General features: G+C 41.2%; 1 protein-coding gene across 2 annotated transcripts; it reads right to left on the minus strand.

The window, feature by feature from the left end:
- Positions 1 to 1,052: 1,052 nt before the first annotated feature.
- On the minus strand, positions 1,053 to 20,453 carry LOC115204167 (sodium/glucose cotransporter 1-like). 2 transcript variants are annotated; one of them, XM_029769535.1, is made up of 14 exons: positions 20,231 to 20,453; positions 14,031 to 14,102; positions 13,456 to 13,560; positions 13,094 to 13,153; positions 12,888 to 12,992; positions 12,618 to 12,723; positions 10,838 to 10,918; positions 10,426 to 10,637; positions 5,996 to 6,239; positions 5,354 to 5,504; positions 5,045 to 5,213; positions 4,572 to 4,787; positions 4,325 to 4,430; positions 1,053 to 2,974 (listed from the first exon to the last, which is right to left on the minus strand). In XM_029769535.1, exons 1-14 carry the CDS (start codon positions 20,360 to 20,362, stop codon positions 2,760 to 2,762), a joined length of 1,974 nt encoding a protein of 657 aa, XP_029625395.1. In that variant the 5' UTR covers positions 20,363 to 20,453; the 3' UTR covers positions 1,053 to 2,759. The 2 variants fall into 2 exon arrangements, with proteins under 2 accessions (XP_029625395.1, XP_029625396.1); XM_029769536.1 differs by lacking the exon at positions 14,031 to 14,102.
- Positions 20,454 to 21,291: the final 838 nt, after the last annotated feature.

Consider the following 21,291-nt stretch of genomic DNA (forward strand, 5'->3'; position numbering starts at 1 on the left):
TAGGGCTTTGTGATGGCCACTCCAATACCTTGACTTTGTTGTCCTTAAGCCATTTTGCCACAACTTTGGAAGTATGCTTGGAGTCATTGACCATTTGGAAGACACATTTGCGACCAAGCTTTAAGTTCCTGACTGATGTCTTGTGATGTTGCTTCAATATATTCACATAATTTTCCTACCCCATAATGCCATCTATTTTGTGAAGTGCACCAGTCTCTCATGTAGCAAAGCACCCCCACAACATGATGCTGCCACCCCCATGCTTCATGGTTGGATGGTGTACTTTGGCTTGCAAGCCTCCCCCTTTTTCATACAAACATAACGATGGTCATTTGGCCAAACAGTTCTATTTTTGTTTCATCAGACCAGAGGACATTTCTCCAAAAAGCATGATCTTTGTCCCCATGTGCAGTTGCAAACCATAGTGGTTTGCAACTGGTGGTTATGGTGGTTTTGTAAGACTTTAATGCTTCTTTTTATGCTTCTTCCTTGCTGAGCAGCCTTTCAGGTCATGTCGATATAGGACTCGTTTTACTGTGGATATAGATACTTTTGTGCCTGTTTCCTCCAGCATCTTCACAGGGTCCTTTGCTGTTCTGGGATTGATTCGCACCAACAGAAAGCGTCTCCTTCCTGAGCGGTATGACGGCTTCGTGGTCCCATTGTGTTTATACTTGCGTACAATTGTTTGTACAGATGAACATGGTACCTTCAGGCGTTTGGAAATTGCTCCCAAGGATGAACCAGACTTGTGGAGGTCCACAATTTCTTTTTTTTGAGGTCTTGGCTGATTTCTTTTGATTTTCCCATGATTTCAAGCAAAGAGGCACTGAGTTTGAAGGTAGGCCTTGAAATACATCCACAGGTACACCTCCAATTGACTCAAATGATGTCAATTAGCCTATCAGAAGCTTCTAAAGTCATGACATCATTTTCTGGAATTTTCCAAGCTGTTTAAAGGCACAGTCAACTTAGTGTATGTAAACTTCTGACCCACTGGAATTGTGATACAGAAAGGCTTAGACTTTTAGAGGTTATGGGGCTATTTTGGATTCGCAAGGAGCCTCTTGTAGATTTGACCGTTCTATTGCAGTGCACCTCCGACTCCGCTTTGCTGATGTCGTTTAGTGCGGATCTGATAGAATCTAGCCCTAATTTCTCTGAACAGGGGAAAATAACCACTGTGAATACATTACATGGTATGAAGAAACAATACTCCAGGCTACAGCGTCATTCTACTTGTCAGACAGATAATACTGTATACTGGCCGTTGGGGTGGGCTTGGTGTAGGGTTTGGGGGGTCTGTGGTTGGCTTTTGACCATTTATTTGGATTCTTCGTGTCCGTATCATTGTTAGGAAGATGTTTGTTCCAAATCAGATGTTGTGTACTGTATTTATTTAATATTATATGAATTCTATAACTTGAAATGGCCAATTTCTGTGCAATCAAGGCTTAATTTCAGAGTTCAAATAGTTTTTCAACAAAATAACGTTGCAGGAATGCTTATCATATCTGTTTCTAACTAAATAAATCATTTCTTTAGTTAGAAACAAAGATGGTGGGTGTCATGGTTTGCTGAAATTACATGGAACGACTCTAATACCATTCTAGGGTTAGGGTATACTTACACTAACAGAGTGTAAACCAACCTTGGCCGTGGCATTTTATATTGTTGGTCCTCCAGGTGCACTTAGTGTTGTGACAAGCAGGGGGGCATGGCTCGGATGTGTATGTGTGTGTATTGAGTGGATTATTATTCCAGTATCATGAGAAAATTCCCTGCTCCTTCCATCCTTGAGATGTTATTTATTAGCATGTAGCAAAACAAAATGACAGCTAGAGAAAATATTAAATATGGCAAAAAAATGTGGTTTTTGATAGAACGTCACAAAAACCAGGCTGGATTCACAGTAGGAGATTGAATGTGTGAGTTTGTGCGTCCCTCCCTCTCTGAAAAATATGTTAGTGTTCAACTTTTTCTTACTAAGATGGAATACATTATTAATTAGATAACAGAAAGTTAGTACATGTCATGCATGCTCATGTATATGGTATTTGTCCTCTCATTACATTACGTTTTGTAATGAAAATGTAGGTGCTTCTACACCTGCATTGCTTGCTGTTTGGGGTTTTAGGCTGGGTTTCTGTACAGCACTTTAAGATATCCGCTGATGTAAGAAGGGCTATATAAATACATTTGTTTTGATTTGGTCTCAATGCCATTAAATCCACTGGCTGTACAGTGTTACCCTGGTAATGATACTTTTCAATCTTAAATGTATTCATACTGCAGCCCCACCTAGTGGTTGCAATATACCAAACTATAGTAACTCCATGAAGGGCAGAAACTACAAAGTGAACATTGGATACCATTGCACACTGAGTCCTATTCAGATCCTTCATCAGCATCATCACATTCATTGTACATACACAAAATGTAAAAGTCCACAAAGCAAAGAACACTAAACAAAGGAGTATTGTGACTCCCAGATAGTGTCTAGGACAGTCATACAGGTATGGAGCAGGGTATCTTGAAGCCAAGGCGGTCATAGCATTGACCACATTATGGGGGTGTGAATAAAACAGTTCAGGACCCCAGATGATGGATAGAGGGAGGGCGTGTAAGAGAGGTTGCCATGTACAGTGCATCGTGGGCCTGTGAGTCTGGGGGGGATTTCAGGGTTGAAAGACGAGACTACTCAAGTTTATGGTTAGACAGTCCAGACGCTAGGGCAGTGGAGGTCCAGGATGAGATGTTTAACCGTAGAAACCGTGAAAGAAGACACAGACACACAGGAGGATAATACCATTGGCATTGACCACATTCCTCCACAGGGGTTTCTCTGATGTGTCTGTGAGTTTCCTCTGCAGCTCAGCCTGCTCCTCAGCACTCAGGTTGGGAGCATTCGAATTTTCCAAACCACAGAAGCTCAACACTGCCTTCTTACAACAGCCTGGCTCCTCTGTGGGCTCTGCACAGACACACAAACACAGGGATGAGGACAGTGTGTGTGCGCGTGTGTAGATGTGATAAAAACATTTCTATGTATAGTGCCTTCAGTAAGTATTCAGACTCCTTGATTTATTCCACATTTTGTTATGTTACAGCCTTATTCTGAAATTGATTAAATTGTCTACACACAATACCCCATAATGACAACGCAAAAACAGGTTATTAGACATTTTTGAAAATGTATTACAAATATAAAACTGAAATTACATTTACATAAGTATTCAGACCCTTTACTCAGTACTTTGAGTAAAGGGTTGAAGAACCTTTGGCAGCGATTACAGCAAGTCTTCTTGGGTATGAAGCGACAAGCTTGGCACACCTGTATTTGAGAAGTTTCTCCCATTCTCCTTACAGATCCTCTTAAGCTCTGTCAGGTTGGATGGAGAGCACCACTGCACAGCTATTTTCAGGTCTTCAGAGATGTTTGATCACATTCAAGTCCTGGCTCTGGCTGGGCAACTCAAGGATATTCAGACTTGTCCTGAAGCCACTCCTGCGTTGTCTTGGCTGTGTGCTTAGGGTCGTTGTCTTGTTGGAAGGTGAACCTTCACCCCAGTCTGAGGTCCTGAGTGCTCTGGAGCAGGTTTTCATCAAGGATCTCTGTACTTTGCTCTGTTCATCAGTGCCTCAATCTTGACTAGTCTCCCTGTCCCTGCCACTGAAAAACATCCTCACAGCATGACGCTGCCACCACCATGCTTCACCGTAGGGATGGTGCCAGGTTTCCCCCTGACATGACGCTTTGCATTCAGGCCAAAGAGTTCAATCTTGGTTTCATCAGACCAGAGAATCTTGTTTCTCATGGTCTGAGAGTCTTTAGGCGCCTTTTGGCATTCAATGCTGCAGAAATTTCTTTGTACCCTTCCCCAGCACTGTGACTCGACACAATCCTGTCTGAGCTCTACGGACAATTCCTTTGACCTCATGTCTTGGTTTTCGCTCTGACATGCACTGTCAACTGTGGGATCTTATATAGCCAGGTGTGTGCCTTTCCAAATCATGTCCAATCAATTGAATTTACCACAGGTGGACTTCTTCAATCAAGTTGTAGAAACATCTCAAGAATGATCAATGGAAACAGGATGCACCTGAGCTCAATTTCGAGTCTCATAGCAAAGGGTTTGAATACTTATGGCAATAAGGTATTTCTGTTTTTTATTTTTAATAGATTTGCAAACAATCTAAAAACCTTTAATCGCTTTGTCATTATGGGGTATTGTGTGTAGATTGCTGATGATTTTTAAAAATTCATTCAAGGCACTGTATGTCACGGAATAACAGATGGAGATGGGAGAGAGACCTCTCTTACCTTCAATATCCATATAGTCTGATTCTTGGTTTTCTGTCCAATCATCCATCTCCAGATCCAACCTCTCCTCTGTGTGGTTCCTCAGCTTCCAGCACAACCGGTACAACTGGAGTTGCAGGGAGGTAGAGGCATGGGACAAACAAATGTTTGTTTAGAAATAGCAGAGTGACTGAGTTTTTATACAATTAGCATTCACGGATGGAAGAATAACAAAATCATTTTGGTATTGGTGGAAGTGGTAACTTACATGTTTGTCTTCAATGGGTTTGGTCATGAGGGAGATGGTGAGTATCACCAAGCACGAAATGCAGAACAGAATGATGGAGAAGTAGAGGTAGTGGACCCCACAGATGATCTCAGGACAGTTAGTAGGGGCCACACAGCTGCCCGTCCCATAGGCAAACTCAGCGATCATCCTGGATAGGCCAATGGCCAGGCCTATCATAAGCCCATAGAACACACCCTGAAGGGGGGGAGAGGAGAGTGAAGAGAAGTCTGTTAACACTTTCTCATGGTTCACTTTCTATTACACAAAAAAACTTTAACAGAAACAAGACAGTAAATGGTGAACGTGGTAACCAGGGACCTTTGAGCCAAACCGACAGAGTACAGATAAACTACACTACATTAGACCACAGGTTAAATTAACCAGTTCAAACAACAAGTAGCTAAAGTAAACTAGTTTATATCACAGGGAGTTTGGTTTAGATGAAGACTTACCGGCTCGTTGACGCGCTTACAGAAGATGGCGAGCATGAAGGTGGCTGCGATGGGCGGGGTCAGGTAGCTGGTGATGGACTGGATGTAGTCAAAAAGCTGGCCGCTCTGAGCAGACTGGACCACAGGGATCCACGCTATACTCACCCCGATCAGAACCAGGATAAATACCCTTCACAGACAAGGATAATACAATCAATCTTACCTATTTATCTAAAATACAAACATACACAAACACTAGCATAGTGGCATATGCATTAAAGCAATTTAACTCCAAAGAAGTTGAGCACGCAGAGATGTGTGTTACTGTACCTCCCAGCTATCATGAGTTCCTTCTCGGAGGCGGAGCTGCGTATCTTGGTGTAGATGTCCATGGTGAACAGTGTGCTGGCGCTGTTGAAGATGGAGGTCAGGGAGCTCATCAGAGACGCCATCATCACCGACAGCATCAGGCCTCGCAGACCTGCAGGTGAGAGGGGGAGGACAAGAAGAGAGAGCAGGGAGGAGGTAATGAGAAGGAGAACAGGATGGAAGGGAAGGTGGATTAGGATAGGTGTGGAAAAGAGAAAAGATGAGGAATAAGAGAAACAAATGTGATGGTTGGTTGTAGTAGACAACAACTATTGTCCTGGTATAAGGACTAGTACTGTATTTAGTACAATAGTACACTATTTGTAGCAGTAGTATTGGTGTTGGTAGTGGTAGTGGTACCAGGACTGTCATTGTTACTACAGATATAGGATCTTATACATTTGTAGTATATTTGCGGTTTAAAAAGGCTTCAGAAGTTTGTAATTTTGACTTGAAAAATGTATCAACCCATACAGAAATGTCCATTAATTATAACCTACATAATAATTCACATTTATCTGTTGCTGCAGCATTTTTTTCCTGCTGTAGCAAACTGGCTCAAATCAAGATTCTACATCTGTACATGTGTCTTCTGTTATCCACCATTTGGCATGAGGTCTACCACCAGTTTTGGATAGGCGATGTTGGTGCAGCCCACGCTGGCACCACAGTACGTCTGGCACTCATCTGGGTCCACACACGCCACCTCGTCTGGGTAGAGGATTCGGCTGATCATGCCAGGGAAGACCATGACGAACATGGGCAACAGCTTCAGGTAGCCACACAGGATGCAGCCAGCCTTGACATGAGACAGACTTTTGGCAGATAGACAGCGCTGGACAATCACCTAGAGGACAGGGGAGTAAAAAGGCCTCCAGTGACTAGAGGTGATAGATTGAATCTTCAAGGCTCAGTTTTCATGGTCAAAGTATACAGAACTCTGTGTAAATATGGTGCCACTGTATTGCTTCAATATGCCAAGAATCCATATCAAGAGAGGGAAAAAATGGGTTTGAAGAAAAATGCACTCATTACTTCCATACAAACACAGATCTACTGACAGGCACAAATGTGTATGCACTATGCAGCTTTTTTATTGTACTTTTTACCCCTTTTTCTCCACAATTGGTAGTTAGTCTTGTCCCATCGAGGCAACTCCCATATGGACTCAGGAGAGGCAAAGGTCAAAAGCCATGCGTCCTCCAAAACACAGCCATGCCAAGCCGCACTGCTCACAGCCAGCTGCACCAATGTGTCAGCGGAAACACCATACAACTGCCGACCAAAGTCAGAGTGCATGCGCCCAGCCTGCCACTGAAGTTGCTAGAGCCCGATGGGACAAGGACATCCCGCCTTGCCAAACCCTCCCTAGCCCAGACAACACTGGGTCAATTGTGCGCTGCCTCATGGGTCTCCCAGTCACGGCCGTCTGCGACACAGCCTGGGATTGAACCCTGGTCTGTAATAACTCCTCTACAACTGCAATGAAGTGCCTTAGACCACTGCGCCACTCGAGAGGCCCACTATGCAGCTTTTCTAGTTGAAATATTCATCAAATTAAATGTTTTCCTTTCCAAACATGACCCAAATTGCTGAGCACAGTAGAATGCATGTGAGCCTCAGCCAAGTGGGGTAATCAGATAGGAATTAGACAAACAGAAACTAAGATAAGCTTAGAAAGATAGGTGGGATGGGCTGAGGGATATGGGTTGGGATATGGAACTGGAGACAAGTGGGAGTGGAGTTGCTGGGCAGAGATAGAATGACGGTCAAAGATAAAAGTAAAAATAAACAAAACAAAAAAATATGTTCGAATGACACGGAGGGTCTCGGATGGTTGATGGGCAGCTCTCTGGAAACTGGAAGGATGTTGGTGGCCTGGAGGTTGGGAGATTGGGCCGGTGGCCGATATGTCGCTGGTTCGGGTCCCCATTTTGACTTGGGCAGGGCGATGACCCTGGTTGCTTCTGTGGGTCGCTATGAATGGGAGTCTGTTAGATCAGTGATTCCCCAACTTTTATAGTCCCGTACCCCTTCAATAATTCAACCTCCAGCTGTGTACCCCCTCTAGCACCAGGGTCAGCGCACTCTCAAATGTTGTTTTTTTGCCCTCATTGTAAGCCTGCCACACACACACTATACGATACATTTATTAAACATAAGAATGAGTGTGAGTTTTTGTCACAACCCGGCTCGTGGGAAGTGACAAAGAGCTCTTATAGGACCAGAGCACAAATAATAATCAATCATTTTAGCCATCTTACATATAAAACCTTATTTGTTAATGAGAAGGGTGTGCTTGAAAGGATGCACATAACTCTGCAATGTTGGGTTGTATTGGAGAGAGTCGCAGTCTTAAATAATTTTCCCCACACAGTCTGTGCCTGTATTTAGTTTTCATGCTAGTGAGGGCCGAGAATCCACTCTTACATAGGTGCGTGGTTGCAAAGGGCATCAGTGTCTTAACAGCATGATTTGCCAAGGCAAGAAACTCTGTGCGCAGCCCTATCCAGAAATCTGGCAGTGGCTTCTGATTTAAATTACATTTTCACAGAACCGCTTGTTGCAATTTTCTTGTTCAGATATCAGAAAGTGGACTGGAGGCAGGACATTGAAAGGGATAACGAATCCAGTTGTTTGTGTCGTCCGTTTCGGGAAAGTACATGCGTAATTGCGCACATAGCTCACTCAGGTTCTTCTCTATATCACATTTGACATTGTCCGTAAGCTTGAGTTCATTTGCACACAAAAAATCATACAATGATGGAAAGATCTGTGTGTTGTCCTTGTTAATGCAGACAGAGAAGAGCTCCAACTTCTTAATCATAGCCTCAATTTTGTCCCGCACATTGAATATAGTTGCGGAGAGTCCCTGTAATCCTAGATTCAGATCATTCAAGTGAGAAAAAACATCACCCAGATAGGCCAGTCGGTGAGAAACTCGTCATTATGCAAGCAGTCAGACAAGTGAAAATTATGGTCAGTAAAGAAAACTTTAAGTTCGTCTCTCAATTAAAAAAACATGTCAATACTTTGCCACTTGATATCCAGCGCACTTCTGTATGTTGTAAAAGCGTTACATGGTCACTGCCCATATCATTATGTAATGCAGAAAATACACGAGAGTTCAGGGGCCTTGCTTTAACAAAGTTAACCATTTTCACTGTAGTGTCCAAAATGTCTTTCAAGCTGTCAGGCATCCCCTTGGCAGCAAGAGCCTCTCGGTGGATGCTGCAGTGTACCCAAGTGGCGTCAGGAGCAACTGCTTGCACGCGCATTACCACTCCACTATGTCTCCCTGTCATGGCTTTTGCACCATCAGTACAGATTCCAACACATCTTGACCACCAAAGTCCATTTGATGTCACAAAGCTGTCCAGTACTTTAAAAATATCCTCTCATGTTGTCCTGGTTTCCACTGGTTTGCAGAAGAGGATGTCTTCCTTAATTCACCCCGCATCAACGTAATGAACATATACCAGGATCTGTGCCAGGCCCGCCACGTCTGTTGACTCATCCAGCTGTAACGTATAGAATTCACTGGCTTCTATGCAAAGCAGTAATTGTTTCATCTCCTGCCATGTCACTGATGCGTCGTGAAACAGTGTTGTTTGATAGAGATATTGTTAGTATATCTTTTGGGGCCTTTTCCCCCAGCATTGTCTCAGACATATTCGCGACAGCAGGAGGAACTAAGTCCTCCACAATAGTATGCCTGTCCTAGCCACTCGGTAGCTCACTATATAAAATGCTTCTAGCCCCTTCTTATTAATGGTATCTGATGCTTTTATACATGTCTTACTACTCAAGTCGTCTTTATTCTCGCTCAAAAAACTCCTGTGGCTTATTTTTCAAATGATCATGTTTCATTTGTATATGTCTGCGCAAAAGTGAAGGTTTCCCACGAGAGAGTAACGGTTTATGTGATTGGATGTTAATTATTTGACTAGGCTACCTGTATTTGACATTGTGTTGTTATTTCGCTGAACACTAGATGGTTTCATTTTATTTTTGACAGTGAAACGAGGCTACTGTCACGGCTGTTTGAAGGATCAGACCAAAATGCAGCGTGTTTGTAGTTCCACATCTTTATTTATTCGTGAAACGTAATGCAATACACTAAATACTTGAATTAACAAAAACAACAAACCGTGATGCAGAGAGAAACAAACACTACTCAAAAGATAATAACCCACAAAACAGGAAGAGGAAAAACCCCTACTTAAATATGATCTCCAATCAGAGGCAACGAGGATCAACTGCCTCCAATTGGAGATCAACACAAACAACCCCAACATAGAAATAGAAAAACTAGAACTTAAACATAGAAATAGAAAACATAGAAAAACACAAATCACGCCCTGACCTACTCTACTATAGAAAATGACATCTTACTAGGGTCAGGACGTGACAGCTACTCAGGCGAGAAAAAACCTCACCCAAATGTATAGCCCCGTTGGAAAATATAAATGTTTAAAATGTGAAGATTTTTTTGTTGTTGTTTAAATAATATATATATTTATTTGGCGTACCCCCTACGGCATTGCGCGTACCCCAGTTTGGGAATACCTGTGTTAGATGACTGAATGTAATGTAAACGTTGAGCAGCTTCACTGCAGGTAGATTGTATGTTTTAATAAAATAAAAAATAAAAAAGAGAAGCTTTGAGTTCTGCTGATGTAATAGGCTGTTTCAACTCGTGTATTTACCGTGTGTGAGTGGCGAGTGAATCAACATCCTGTTCTTTGTTCAGTCACCTGTGTGCCTGGCTCTTAATCTTATCTTAGTGTGTGAGAACGCATTTGGGTCGAACTAAAAGTGTTCCTCTCTTCATAAGGTAGTCACTTAAGCTAAGACAAGCTTAGAGCTGTTTGGAAAAAGTGGCCATGATAATGAGGCATAAATTAGTGTGGGGAGTGGTAGAGTGCATATGTACAAGTGTATATATATGACGTGAGTGCGTGCCTGTCCTGTGAATGAAGGAGGGAGAGAGGGTGTTAGACTTGTTAATTCCCTCCTGAGCAGTAGGCTACCTGATCAGTGCACCAATACCAGGTGGCCTGGATAGTGAGACCAAACACCAGGCCTGGCCAGGGCAGGTCCCCTGTCACCGCGTCCCTGAAGATGTGGAAGGAGTCAGGCCTAGGGGTGTAGCATCTCTTACTGATGTTGACCCCAGTCAGAGTAGGCATGGCCATCATGTAGCGCTCCTGGAAGTTCTCATAACCTCCCAACTTATTGAAGGCTGAGGAGACAGACAAGAGAGGGTTAGAAACTGGGATCACAGATGAACTAGCAGTAGCAATGAACTAAAAGTAGAAATAGGAATGACAGAGGCCAGATAATTAGCAGGAGGACGACAATGAGGAAGAGATATAGCGTTATTGGACCTGGAAAAGAGGGACCGGGCAGCATGAGGGACATAGATGCATAAAGAGACATTACCATAACCCATGAGGATGAAAGATCCCACGACCATGATGATGGTCTGCAAAGTGTCTGTGTAGATGACTGCAGCCAGTCCACCTGAGGTACAGTACACTTAGTGAGATACAGCACAATACAATACCAATCATTATTCATATAGGGTTGTACATGACTAAGCTGTGGAAAGCCCCTGTAGTACTCGTTTACACTATAAATGTGATATTTTATTTTTTACTGTAATGATTGCCCATGGTCAAAAGGGATAGTATTTTAATGGTCCAGTTGCTCGTTTGATGTTTATCTATCATAAAAAATCAATGAGTGGCAGGTAGCCTAGCAGTTAAGAGCGTTGGGCCAGTAACCAAAAGGTTGCTAGTTCAAATCTCTGAACTGACTAGGTGAAAAATCGGTCGATGGGCCCTTGAGTAAGGCACTTAACACTAACGCTCTTATCCAGAGCAATCTGCTAGATGACTAAAATGTAATACAGTAGGTCATTGATATTCATATGAGCACAATGATAACAGAGTAGACACGGTGGCATACATGTAGATACATTTGCAAGGGCTGCCTTGCAGACTGAAAATGAGGCCCTTAACAATTAATAATAGTACACACATCATTTGCTGTTGACTATCACAAAATAATTGATTTATCACGTGTGCATCACAGTATTTGATGTTGTGAGTCACTCTATTTATAGGATTGGGTTTACTAAACCCAATCCTATACAGCAGGGTTTCCCAAACTTCCCAGACCCCTCTCAGTTCTCGTTTTGGTTTTTGCCCGAGCACTACACAGCTGATTCAAATAATCAAAGCTTGATGGTTATTTATTTTTTGGTGATTTTTACCCCCCTTTTTCTCCCCAATTTCGTGACATCCAACTGCGATCTTTTCTCATCGCTGCAACTCCCCAACGGGCTCGGGAGAGGCAAAGGTCGAGTCATGCATCCTCCGAAAGAATGACCAGCCAAGCCGCACTTCTTAACACCCACTCCAATGTGTCGGAGGAAACACCGTTCAACTGACAACCGAGTCAGCTTGCAGGCGCCCAATCCGCCACAAGGAGTCGCTAGAGCGCGATGAGCCAAGAAAGCACCCCCGGCCAAACCCTCCCCTAACCTGGACGACACTGGGCCAATTGTGCGCCGCCCTATAGGACTCCCGGTCACGGCTGATTGCGACACAGCCTGGATCGAACCCCAGGCTGTAGTGATGACGCAAGACCACGATGAAGTGCCTTAGACCGCTGCGCCACTCAGGAGGCGGTGAGTTGGTTATTCGAATCAGCTGTGTCGTGCTAGGGCAAAAACCAAAACATGCACCCATGGGAGGCCCCAGGACCGAGTTTGGGAAACCCTGCTATACAGAGACAGTCTGGGATGGCCTGCCAGTAAACTCCAGGCATTAATGCATCATTACAGTGTAGAACAAAAAAGTTATGTCAGGGAGTATGGCTAATTACCCATGATGCACAGGAGATAAATAGCCTTGGAGGAGGGCATATGTGTCATCAGACATGGCTTGTTATAAAGACTCAAATACAGTCAAAAAGGATGCCATGGTCAGTTAGCGTTACAGATAAGAGCTCCATATTGGTTTACAGGGACACAGTTGATCTAGGGCTCCTCTCAGTGAATTAGTTATATATCGCTGTTATATATGCAGTTATATAGTATATAAGTGACAGAGGAGGCTGGTGAGGGAGGACCACTCCAGCTACTATGAGCCCGTCCTCCCCATTTAAAGTGCCACTAGCCACCACTAAGTGGAGCATATACATAAGTACTGTATACCTGTGACTGTGTATAGAGCAGTGATACTTAGTAGGAGAACCACAGCTAGGTAGATATTCAGCCCCAGAGCCTGATTAATAAAGATGGCTCCAGAGAACATATCCGCCTGACAGAGAGAGAGAGAGAGAGAGAGAGAAAGAGGAGAGAGTTTTTATGAATGGGACAATGGAAGGGTTTATATGGACTAAATAGGGCTATTGTACATGCCTAGTCATTTTTTATGGACTGAACGTCAGCGATATACAATGAACAGAGATATGAGTAACTTACTGAGATCTTAGTGAAGACATAGAGGAAGAGTGAGAGCACTGAGAGATAGATGCGGATGCGCTGCCCTCCGAACCTCTTCTTCAAGTACTCTGGCATGGTCACCACCTAAACACATCCAGTATACGTGATTACACGTTAGAATAGCACTTGAAATGGCTTGGTAAAAATGCTAATTCAACTCTAATAACACAAAAGGTTGTCCTCACCCCAGCTTTGATGTAAATGGGTACAAAGAGCCATCCAAGAATGATCACCACCACAAGGGCCTGAAAAACACACATTCTAAGGGCTCAGATGGGGAATTCATAAAATGACAGATTCACCTTTTCACTAGACGTGTTACTGCTTTCATCCACTGCTGTGCTCAAGTATATCGATCATATGGTCACATTTACGCAATAACCTACAGGCGTATCAGCCCCAGAATGTATAGATAATTTATTTATCACCTTTTATACAATTAAAGTGCAATAGAGATGGAGATGAGTGATAATATCAGATGTCAGACTCTATGATGATGTTTGCATAAGAGGTTATCATGGTATTTACTTTAGACGTTGCCACTCACATTCCATTCAAATCCGCCAATAGCAATTCCAGCTGCAGCCGCAGTCCCTGCAATGCCGACAAAATGCCCACTGCCGATGTTGCTGGCAAAGAGAGATGCCCCAATCTGGAAAGAGGACAGAGGAAAGAGAGAGGAATATTCATTATCCATTTATACAGAAAGTAGTTGTATTATTTCACAGTATTTGGATATGGAAAGTCATTGAGGAGCACTTCATTCATAAAGGAACATTTACAACAGCAAAGGGCATGCCATATAGGATAATAGGGAAAGGGTTGCCAAGTCCATAGTCCATAGAAGGAAATTAAGTTAGGCACTACGTGTCATGGTCAAATTATTCGGTGATTGGGAACCGATCAGTCGAAAATGAAAGGCATAGTATTTGTGGACCTCCAATGCAACAAGATAAAACATAATGACCTTATAACATCATTTTTCTGATTTAACTATGAGCTGGACATTTCCAATACAGGCAAGTATTGGGATAGTTCAGGAGAACAGGGTGTGTCTTCGAATGTCAATGTATTATTGAGATAATACGTAATGAACTGTCCTGAGAGAAGACTTTTACTCACAGGCCACCACACCATGCTTCTTCCTGCCAGGAAGAATCCACCTACTGTGGCTCGGTTTGTGCTCAGCATAGCCTGCAAAGGGAGATGGGATCATTTACTTGTTTTGAGATACTATATCCATGTGCCAGGAATCAATAACCTTGTGGTTACACGAATACAGTAGTTAGCACCTCTTTCAGTTATATATAACTGGAGAGGTACACCCCCCTCTGTATTTACTTGGACAATTAAGCTAAAACGCTTAATTTGGCTCAATACTACAGCATTTTGGATTTGAGATCAAATGTTTCATGTGAGGGGACAGTACAGAATATAACTTTTTATTTGAGGGTATTTTCATACATATCTGTTCTACCGTTTAAAAATGAAAGCACTGTATGTATCTAGTCCCCCCCATTTGAAGGTGTCATGTATTTGGACAAATTAGTGTAATAAAGTAGTCAAACGTTTGGTATTTGGTCCCATTTTCCTAGCACGCAATGACTACATCACTTCTATTGTAAAAAATAATATAATATGTTTGTGACCACTTCTACATTAACGTGGATGCTACCATGATTACAGATTATTGTAACTTTCTCACTCATCATTATTTACGGAGGCACAAAGCATGCTAATTCTCACCATTACCAATAACAGTGGAGGTTAGCATTCACACCCCTTGAAAGTATTCACACCCCTTGACTTTTCCCCAAAAAATTGTGTTACAGCCTGAATTTAAAATGGATTAAATGTAGATGTTTATGAATTATGTTTTTAGAAATGTTTACTAATTAATAGAAATGAAATGCTGAAATGTCTTCAGTCAATAAATATTCAACCCCTTCGTTATGGCAAGCCTAAATAAGTTCAGGAGTACAACATTTCTTAACAACTCACATAATAAGTTGCATGGACTCACTCTGTGTGCAATAATAGTGTTTAACATGATTTTGGAATGACTACTCTGTACCCCACAGATACAATCTCTGTACCCCACACATACATTTATCTGTAATGTCCCTTAGTCGAGGAGTGAATTACAAACACAGATTAAACCACAGAGACCAGGGAGGTTGTCTAATGCCTCGCAAAGAAGGGCAGCCATTGGTAGATGGGTAGGAAAAAAAGCAGACATTGAATATCCCTTTGAGCATGGTGCATGGTATTAATTACATTTTGAACGGTGTTTTTTGAATGGTGTATCAATACAGCCAGTCACTACAAAGATACAGGCATCCTTCCTAACTCAGTTGCCGGAGACGAATTAAACCGCTCAGGGATTTCACCATGAGGCAAATGGTGACTTTAACATTTACATTTACGTCATTTAGCAGACGCTCTTATCCAGAGCGACTTACAAATTGGTGCATTTAAAACAGTTACAGAGTTTAATGGCTGTGATAGGAGAAAACTGAGGATGGATCAACAACATTGTAGTTACTCCACAACACCAACCTAACTAATAGAGTGAAAAGAAGGAAGCTGGTACAAAATACAAATATTCCAAAACATGCATCCTGTTTGCAACAAGGCAAGTTTATCCTGCCGATCCTTGACTTTGGGGATGTAATTTACAAAATAGCCTCCAACACTACTCAGCAAATTGGATGTTGCCATCCGTTTTGTCACCAAAGCCCCATATACTACCCACCACTGCGACCTGTATGCTCTTGTTGGCTGGCCCTCGCTTCATATTTGTCGCAAAACCCACTGGCTCCAGGTCATCTATAAGTCTTTGCTAGGTAAAGCCCTGCCTTATCTCAGCTCACTGGTCACCATAGCGGCACCCACCTGTAGCATGCGCTCCAGCAGGTATATTTCACTGGTCATCCCTAAAGCCCATTCCTCCTTTGGTCGTCTTTCCTTCCAGTTCTCTGCTGCCAATGACTGGAACGAATTGCAAAAATCACTGAAGCTGGAGACTTATATCTCCCTCACTAACTTCAAGCATTAGCTGTCAGAGCAGCTTACCGATCATTGCACCTGTACATAGGCCATCTGTAAATAGCCCACCCAACTACCTCATTCCCATATTGTAATTTATTTTTTGCTCTTTTGCACCCCAGAATCTCTACTTCCACATTTATCTTCTGCACCTCTATCACTCCAGTGTTTAATTGCTAAATTGTAATTATTTCACCACTATGGCCTATTTATTGCCTTATCTCCCTAATCTTACTACATTTGCACACACTGTATATAGACTTTTCTATTGTGTGATTGACTGTACGTTTGTTAATCCCATGTGTAACTCTGTGTTGTTTGTGTCGCACTGCTTTGCTTATATTGTCCAGGTCGCAGTTGTAAACTGGAATATCTGGTTAAATAAAGGTGAAATAAAAAACTAAAGTAATACTGCAAAAAATATGGCAAATCAATTTACTTTTTGTCCTGAACACAAAGTGTTATGTTTGGGGAAAATACAATATGACACTACTGAATACCACTCTCCATATTTTCAAGCATAGTGGTGGCTGCATCATGTTATGGGTATGCTTGTAATTGTTTAGGACTGGGGAGTTTTTCAGGATAAAAAAGAAACGGAATGGAGCTAAGCACAGGCAAAATCCTAAAGGAAAACCTTGTTCAGTCTGCTTTCCTCCAGACACTGTGAGATTAATTCACCTTTCAGCAGGACAATAACCTAAAACACAAGGCCAAATATACACTGGAGTTGCTTACCAAGAAGACAGTGATTTTCCTGAGTGGCTGAGTTACAATTTTGACTTAAATCTACTTGACAATCTACAGTATGGCAAAACCTGAAAATGGTTGCCAAGCAATCATTAACAACCAATTTGACAGAGCTTGAAAAATGTTGAAAAGAATAATGGGCAAATGTTGCACAATCCAGGTGTGGAAAGCTCTTAGACTTACCCAGAAAGATTCACTGCCAAAGGTGTTTCTACAAAGTATTGATCTGAATACTTAAATAAATCAGATATTTCTGTATTTCATCTTCAGTAAATGTCCTAAAATTTTCTAAAACATGATTTCCCTTTGTCATTGTGTGTAGATGGGTGAGAGAAAAAAATATACTTAATCCATTTTGAGTTCAGGCTGTAACACAACAAAATGTGGTATAAGTCAAGGGGTATGAATACTTTCTGAAGGAACTGTTGATAAAGTGCTTTCATTTCTAAACGCTAACACATATGTATGAAAATACCCTCAAATTAAATAAAATCCAAAATGCTGGAGTATAGAGCCAAATTAAACGTTTTATCTTCACTGTTCAAATAAATATGAAGGGGAGTTTACATACTGTATACATTTTTGTGTGTATTATTTAATTGGACTTTGTTAGTTGTGTAAACATTGTTTCTGAGTCAGTCATCAATCAGCACTATATGTAGTTAGTACTGTATGTACAGTATATGTACACATCGTATATAACACATTGTGCACATCTTGTATACATGAATGAAATCTACTCTATACATTTGTGTATAGTGTTTAATTGGACTCTGTTAGTCAATCATTTTGTCTGTGTCTATCATCAATCAGCACTGGATGTATTTAGTAGGACTGTAAGAATAAATCAGTTAACTCGAGTCTTAACTTTTTGTCATATTAGTGAAAAGAAATGTGGGCATTTTAATTAATTGCATTGTCTCAAAGTGTTCCAAATACACTGAAAACATCCAAAATACATAATACACTATCGTTAAAGTTTTGGGTCATAATTACAAAAGTTTTTTTATGATCAATTAGCCTTTTAAAATGATCAACTTGGATTAGCTAACACAACGTGCCATTGGAACACAGGAGTGATGGTTGCTGATAACGGGTTTCTGTACGCCTATGTAGATATTCCATAAACAATCTTCAGTTTCCAGCTACAATAGTCATTTACAACATTCAAAATGTCTACACTGTATTTCTGATCAATTTGATGTTATTTTAATGACCCCAAACCTTTGAACGGTAGTGTATATAGTCCTACAGCTAAAAACAACAATGCCATGTCAAAACAAGCTGCTATTGAAGTTAAAGAAAGTGTGTTTTATCAATTTACCAGATTTTGATAACTGTTACTTTGGACAAGATCAAGACGTCAATATTCTTGCAATGTTTTTTGTTTAAAAAATCTTCAATTACAGCTCAAATTGTGCAAATTCTGTATTTGTGATCAATCGTGATTAATCCCAGCAAATGCTGCGATTAACTCGATTAAATGTGTTTATCGTTTGACAGCCCTAGTAGTCAGTACTGTATGTGTGTGCACATCTACTCTCCACATATAGCTGAAACAATATGACAAATGCAACTGTATTGCTCAGCAATTTCATTCTAACATTCTTGTCTCTAGGCTAGGTGGGACGGTAGCGTCCCACCTGACGAACATCCAGTGAAAGTGCAGGGCGCCAAATTCAAACTACAGGATTGTAAATATTTAACATTCTTGAAAATACACATGCAATGTGTCAAAATAAAGCTTAACTTGTTGTTAATCCAGCCGCGGTGTCAGATTTCAAAAAGGCTTTACGGCAAAAGCAAACCATGCGATTATCTGAGGACAGCACCCCACCATACAAATGCATAACAATCATTTTCAACCAGGCAGGTGGCAACACAAAAGTCAGAAAAAACGATATAATTCCTGCCTTACCTTTGAAGATCTTCTTCTGTTGGCACTCCAATATGTCCCAGAAACATCACAAATGGTCCTTTTGTTCGATAAACTCCTTTTTATATCCCCAAAATGTCAATTTATTTGGCGCGTTTGATTCAGAAAAACACCGTTTCCAACTCGGCCAACAATACTACAAATTATTTAATAACTTACCTGTAAACTTTGTCCAAACATTTCAAACAACTTTCCTAATCCATCCTTAGGTATCCTAAAACGTAAATAATCAATAACATTTAAGACGGAATATACTGTCATAGAAAACCAATTGAAAACACAGTGAACTCAACAACAAAAAATCCTGGATGGTTTGTCCTCAGGGTTTCGCCTGCCAAATAAGTTCTGTTATACTCACAGACATAATTTAAACGGTTTTAGAAACTTTAGAGTGTTTTCCATCCAAATCTGCCAATTATATGCATATGCTAGCTTCTGGGCCTGAGTAGCAGGCAGTTTACTTTGGGCACGCTTTTCATCTGGATGTCATCCCTATCCCAAAGAAGTTTTAAACGTTTGTCAATATTATCCTTTTGGCAGGAGGGCGTAAATTGAAACAGTCAAGGTACTTCACTGAAAGGTCAGTACACTTGTTACTCTTACAAAAAAGGTTCCTAAAGGGTTCTTCGGCTGTCCCTATAGGGAGAACCCTTTTTGGTTCCATGTAGAACCCTCTCTGGAAAGGGTTCTCCTATGAGGATGGCTGAAGAACCGTTTTAGGTTCTAGATAGCTCCTTTTTTTGTAAGAGTGTAAATGAGTGTAGGCTTCTTGACATTCATACTTAACAACAGTCATGACCTTCCTTGCTTACACTTGAGGAGAACGGTGGCATAATGTTCCTGGCACAATAGCCCAATTGGGCCAATATCTGTAGAAACAAGTGTACTGCACCAGTCCAGCCAAGAACCTACTAGTGATAAAAAAAAATGTGGAGGCCATCTGACAACAGACGACCGTGAATGTTGTGTGTATGTATTATTTGTTGTATGTATATGTACAGTATGTGTAACTGATAGACACACACACACACACACACACACACACTACATGTGAAAACAAATAATTCAGTCGGTTATCCATACCGGTTATAGACTATAGCGATATTGTCTATATGAATGCAGCTACTGTACCACTGTATTGAATTATTGGACAGAGTTTATCACAGCACACTACGCTTTATTATGGGCGATAGTTTCAATAATGTATGTAAATTGTCAAGCATTTTGTCTGTGATGTCTTTTTCGTTATGTGTCAGACCCCGGTAAGACTAGCTGTTGCCATTGGTGTCGGCTAATGTGGATCGTTATAAAATAAAATTGAATGATTTTGTAACGAAAGTGTAGACTATCATAATACATATTTTACTTTTGTACATCTAAGGACTTTGTCATATTATCATTCAGAAGGAAACACTATCCAGATGCTTCCAGTGGTTTTTAATAAGGTTTCTTGGACTTTAACGTATTCAGAATAGAGAAAACAACCATGCCATGCATCTCTTTATCATTGCTGAGGGGTTAACTATTTATAGACACAGATTTGTTTAAGAGTTTGCAGACTGGTCAATGGAAAGACTAAGCAACTCACCCATACTCCGACTGCCAAGACAACCAAAAAGTAGATCACAATGACGGAGATATCCGCCGGGTTGTTAAGGGCCACCGTGCCATTGTTAAACACATTCCTAACTAAGGGGAACCCAGAATAATCCTGTGTCATTTTGTCTGCTCCAAGCTGCAGAGGTGACCAGAGGACAGGTGTGTTGATGAAGATTCTTTCCTTTACTGCTGTACTGTTGCTTCTGTACCACTGACCCCAAAGGTAGGTATAGGGGTGTGTGTGTGTACTGCTGGTTAATATTGTGTTTGAGACCATGAAAAGGTGTGTCAGCTTGCCTGCCAATGCGTGTGTGCATTGCAGTAAATTAATAAATGTTTGAATTGTTCACAAATGTGTCAGAAATCAAAGAATGTGTTTTTAATGGCAAACAAAGGGTAATTAATGATCAACTGAACAGGAAATACTTGGAGGAAAGAAACATATTCCTGTAAAAAAAAAAAAAAAACATTTTTAGGAAGCATATCACTCCACTATCAGAATTACACTAACCCTAGTCATAATGGAAAGGGCTGATTGATCAAACTCTAGGTAAATAAGTAAACTGTGACAGTGCTGTGGCAGCAGGTGAATTGAGGACTCCTGGGAGAAAGAGAATAGCAAAGAGTATACAGAAGAATAAAAAATATGGTGGGTGTCTGATAGAAAAACAATTATGAAGGATTTATTGGCTTTAATAGGATATGTTTCATAGGAAACTATAGTAGTAGTAGTAGTAATAATATAGTGAACCAAAATAAAAACGCCACATGTAAAGTGTTGATCCCAATGTTTCATGGGCTGAAATAAAAGATCCCAGAAATGTTCCATAAGCACAAAGAGCCTATTTCGATGAGATTTTGTGCACAAATATGTTGACATCCCTGTTAGTGAGTATTTCTCCTTTGCCAAGACAATCCATCCACGTGACAGGTGTGGCATATCAAGAAGCTGATTAAACAGCATCATTACTCCGACTGCCGGGGTGGCAGGGTAGCCTAGTGGTTAGAGCGTTGGACTAGTAACTGAAATGGTTGCAAGTTCAAAACCCC

Source organism: Salmo trutta, chromosome 12 (genome assembly GCF_901001165.1).
Source record: "Salmo trutta chromosome 12, fSalTru1.1, whole genome shotgun sequence".
NCBI lineage: Eukaryota > Metazoa > Chordata > Actinopteri > Salmoniformes > Salmonidae > Salmo > Salmo trutta.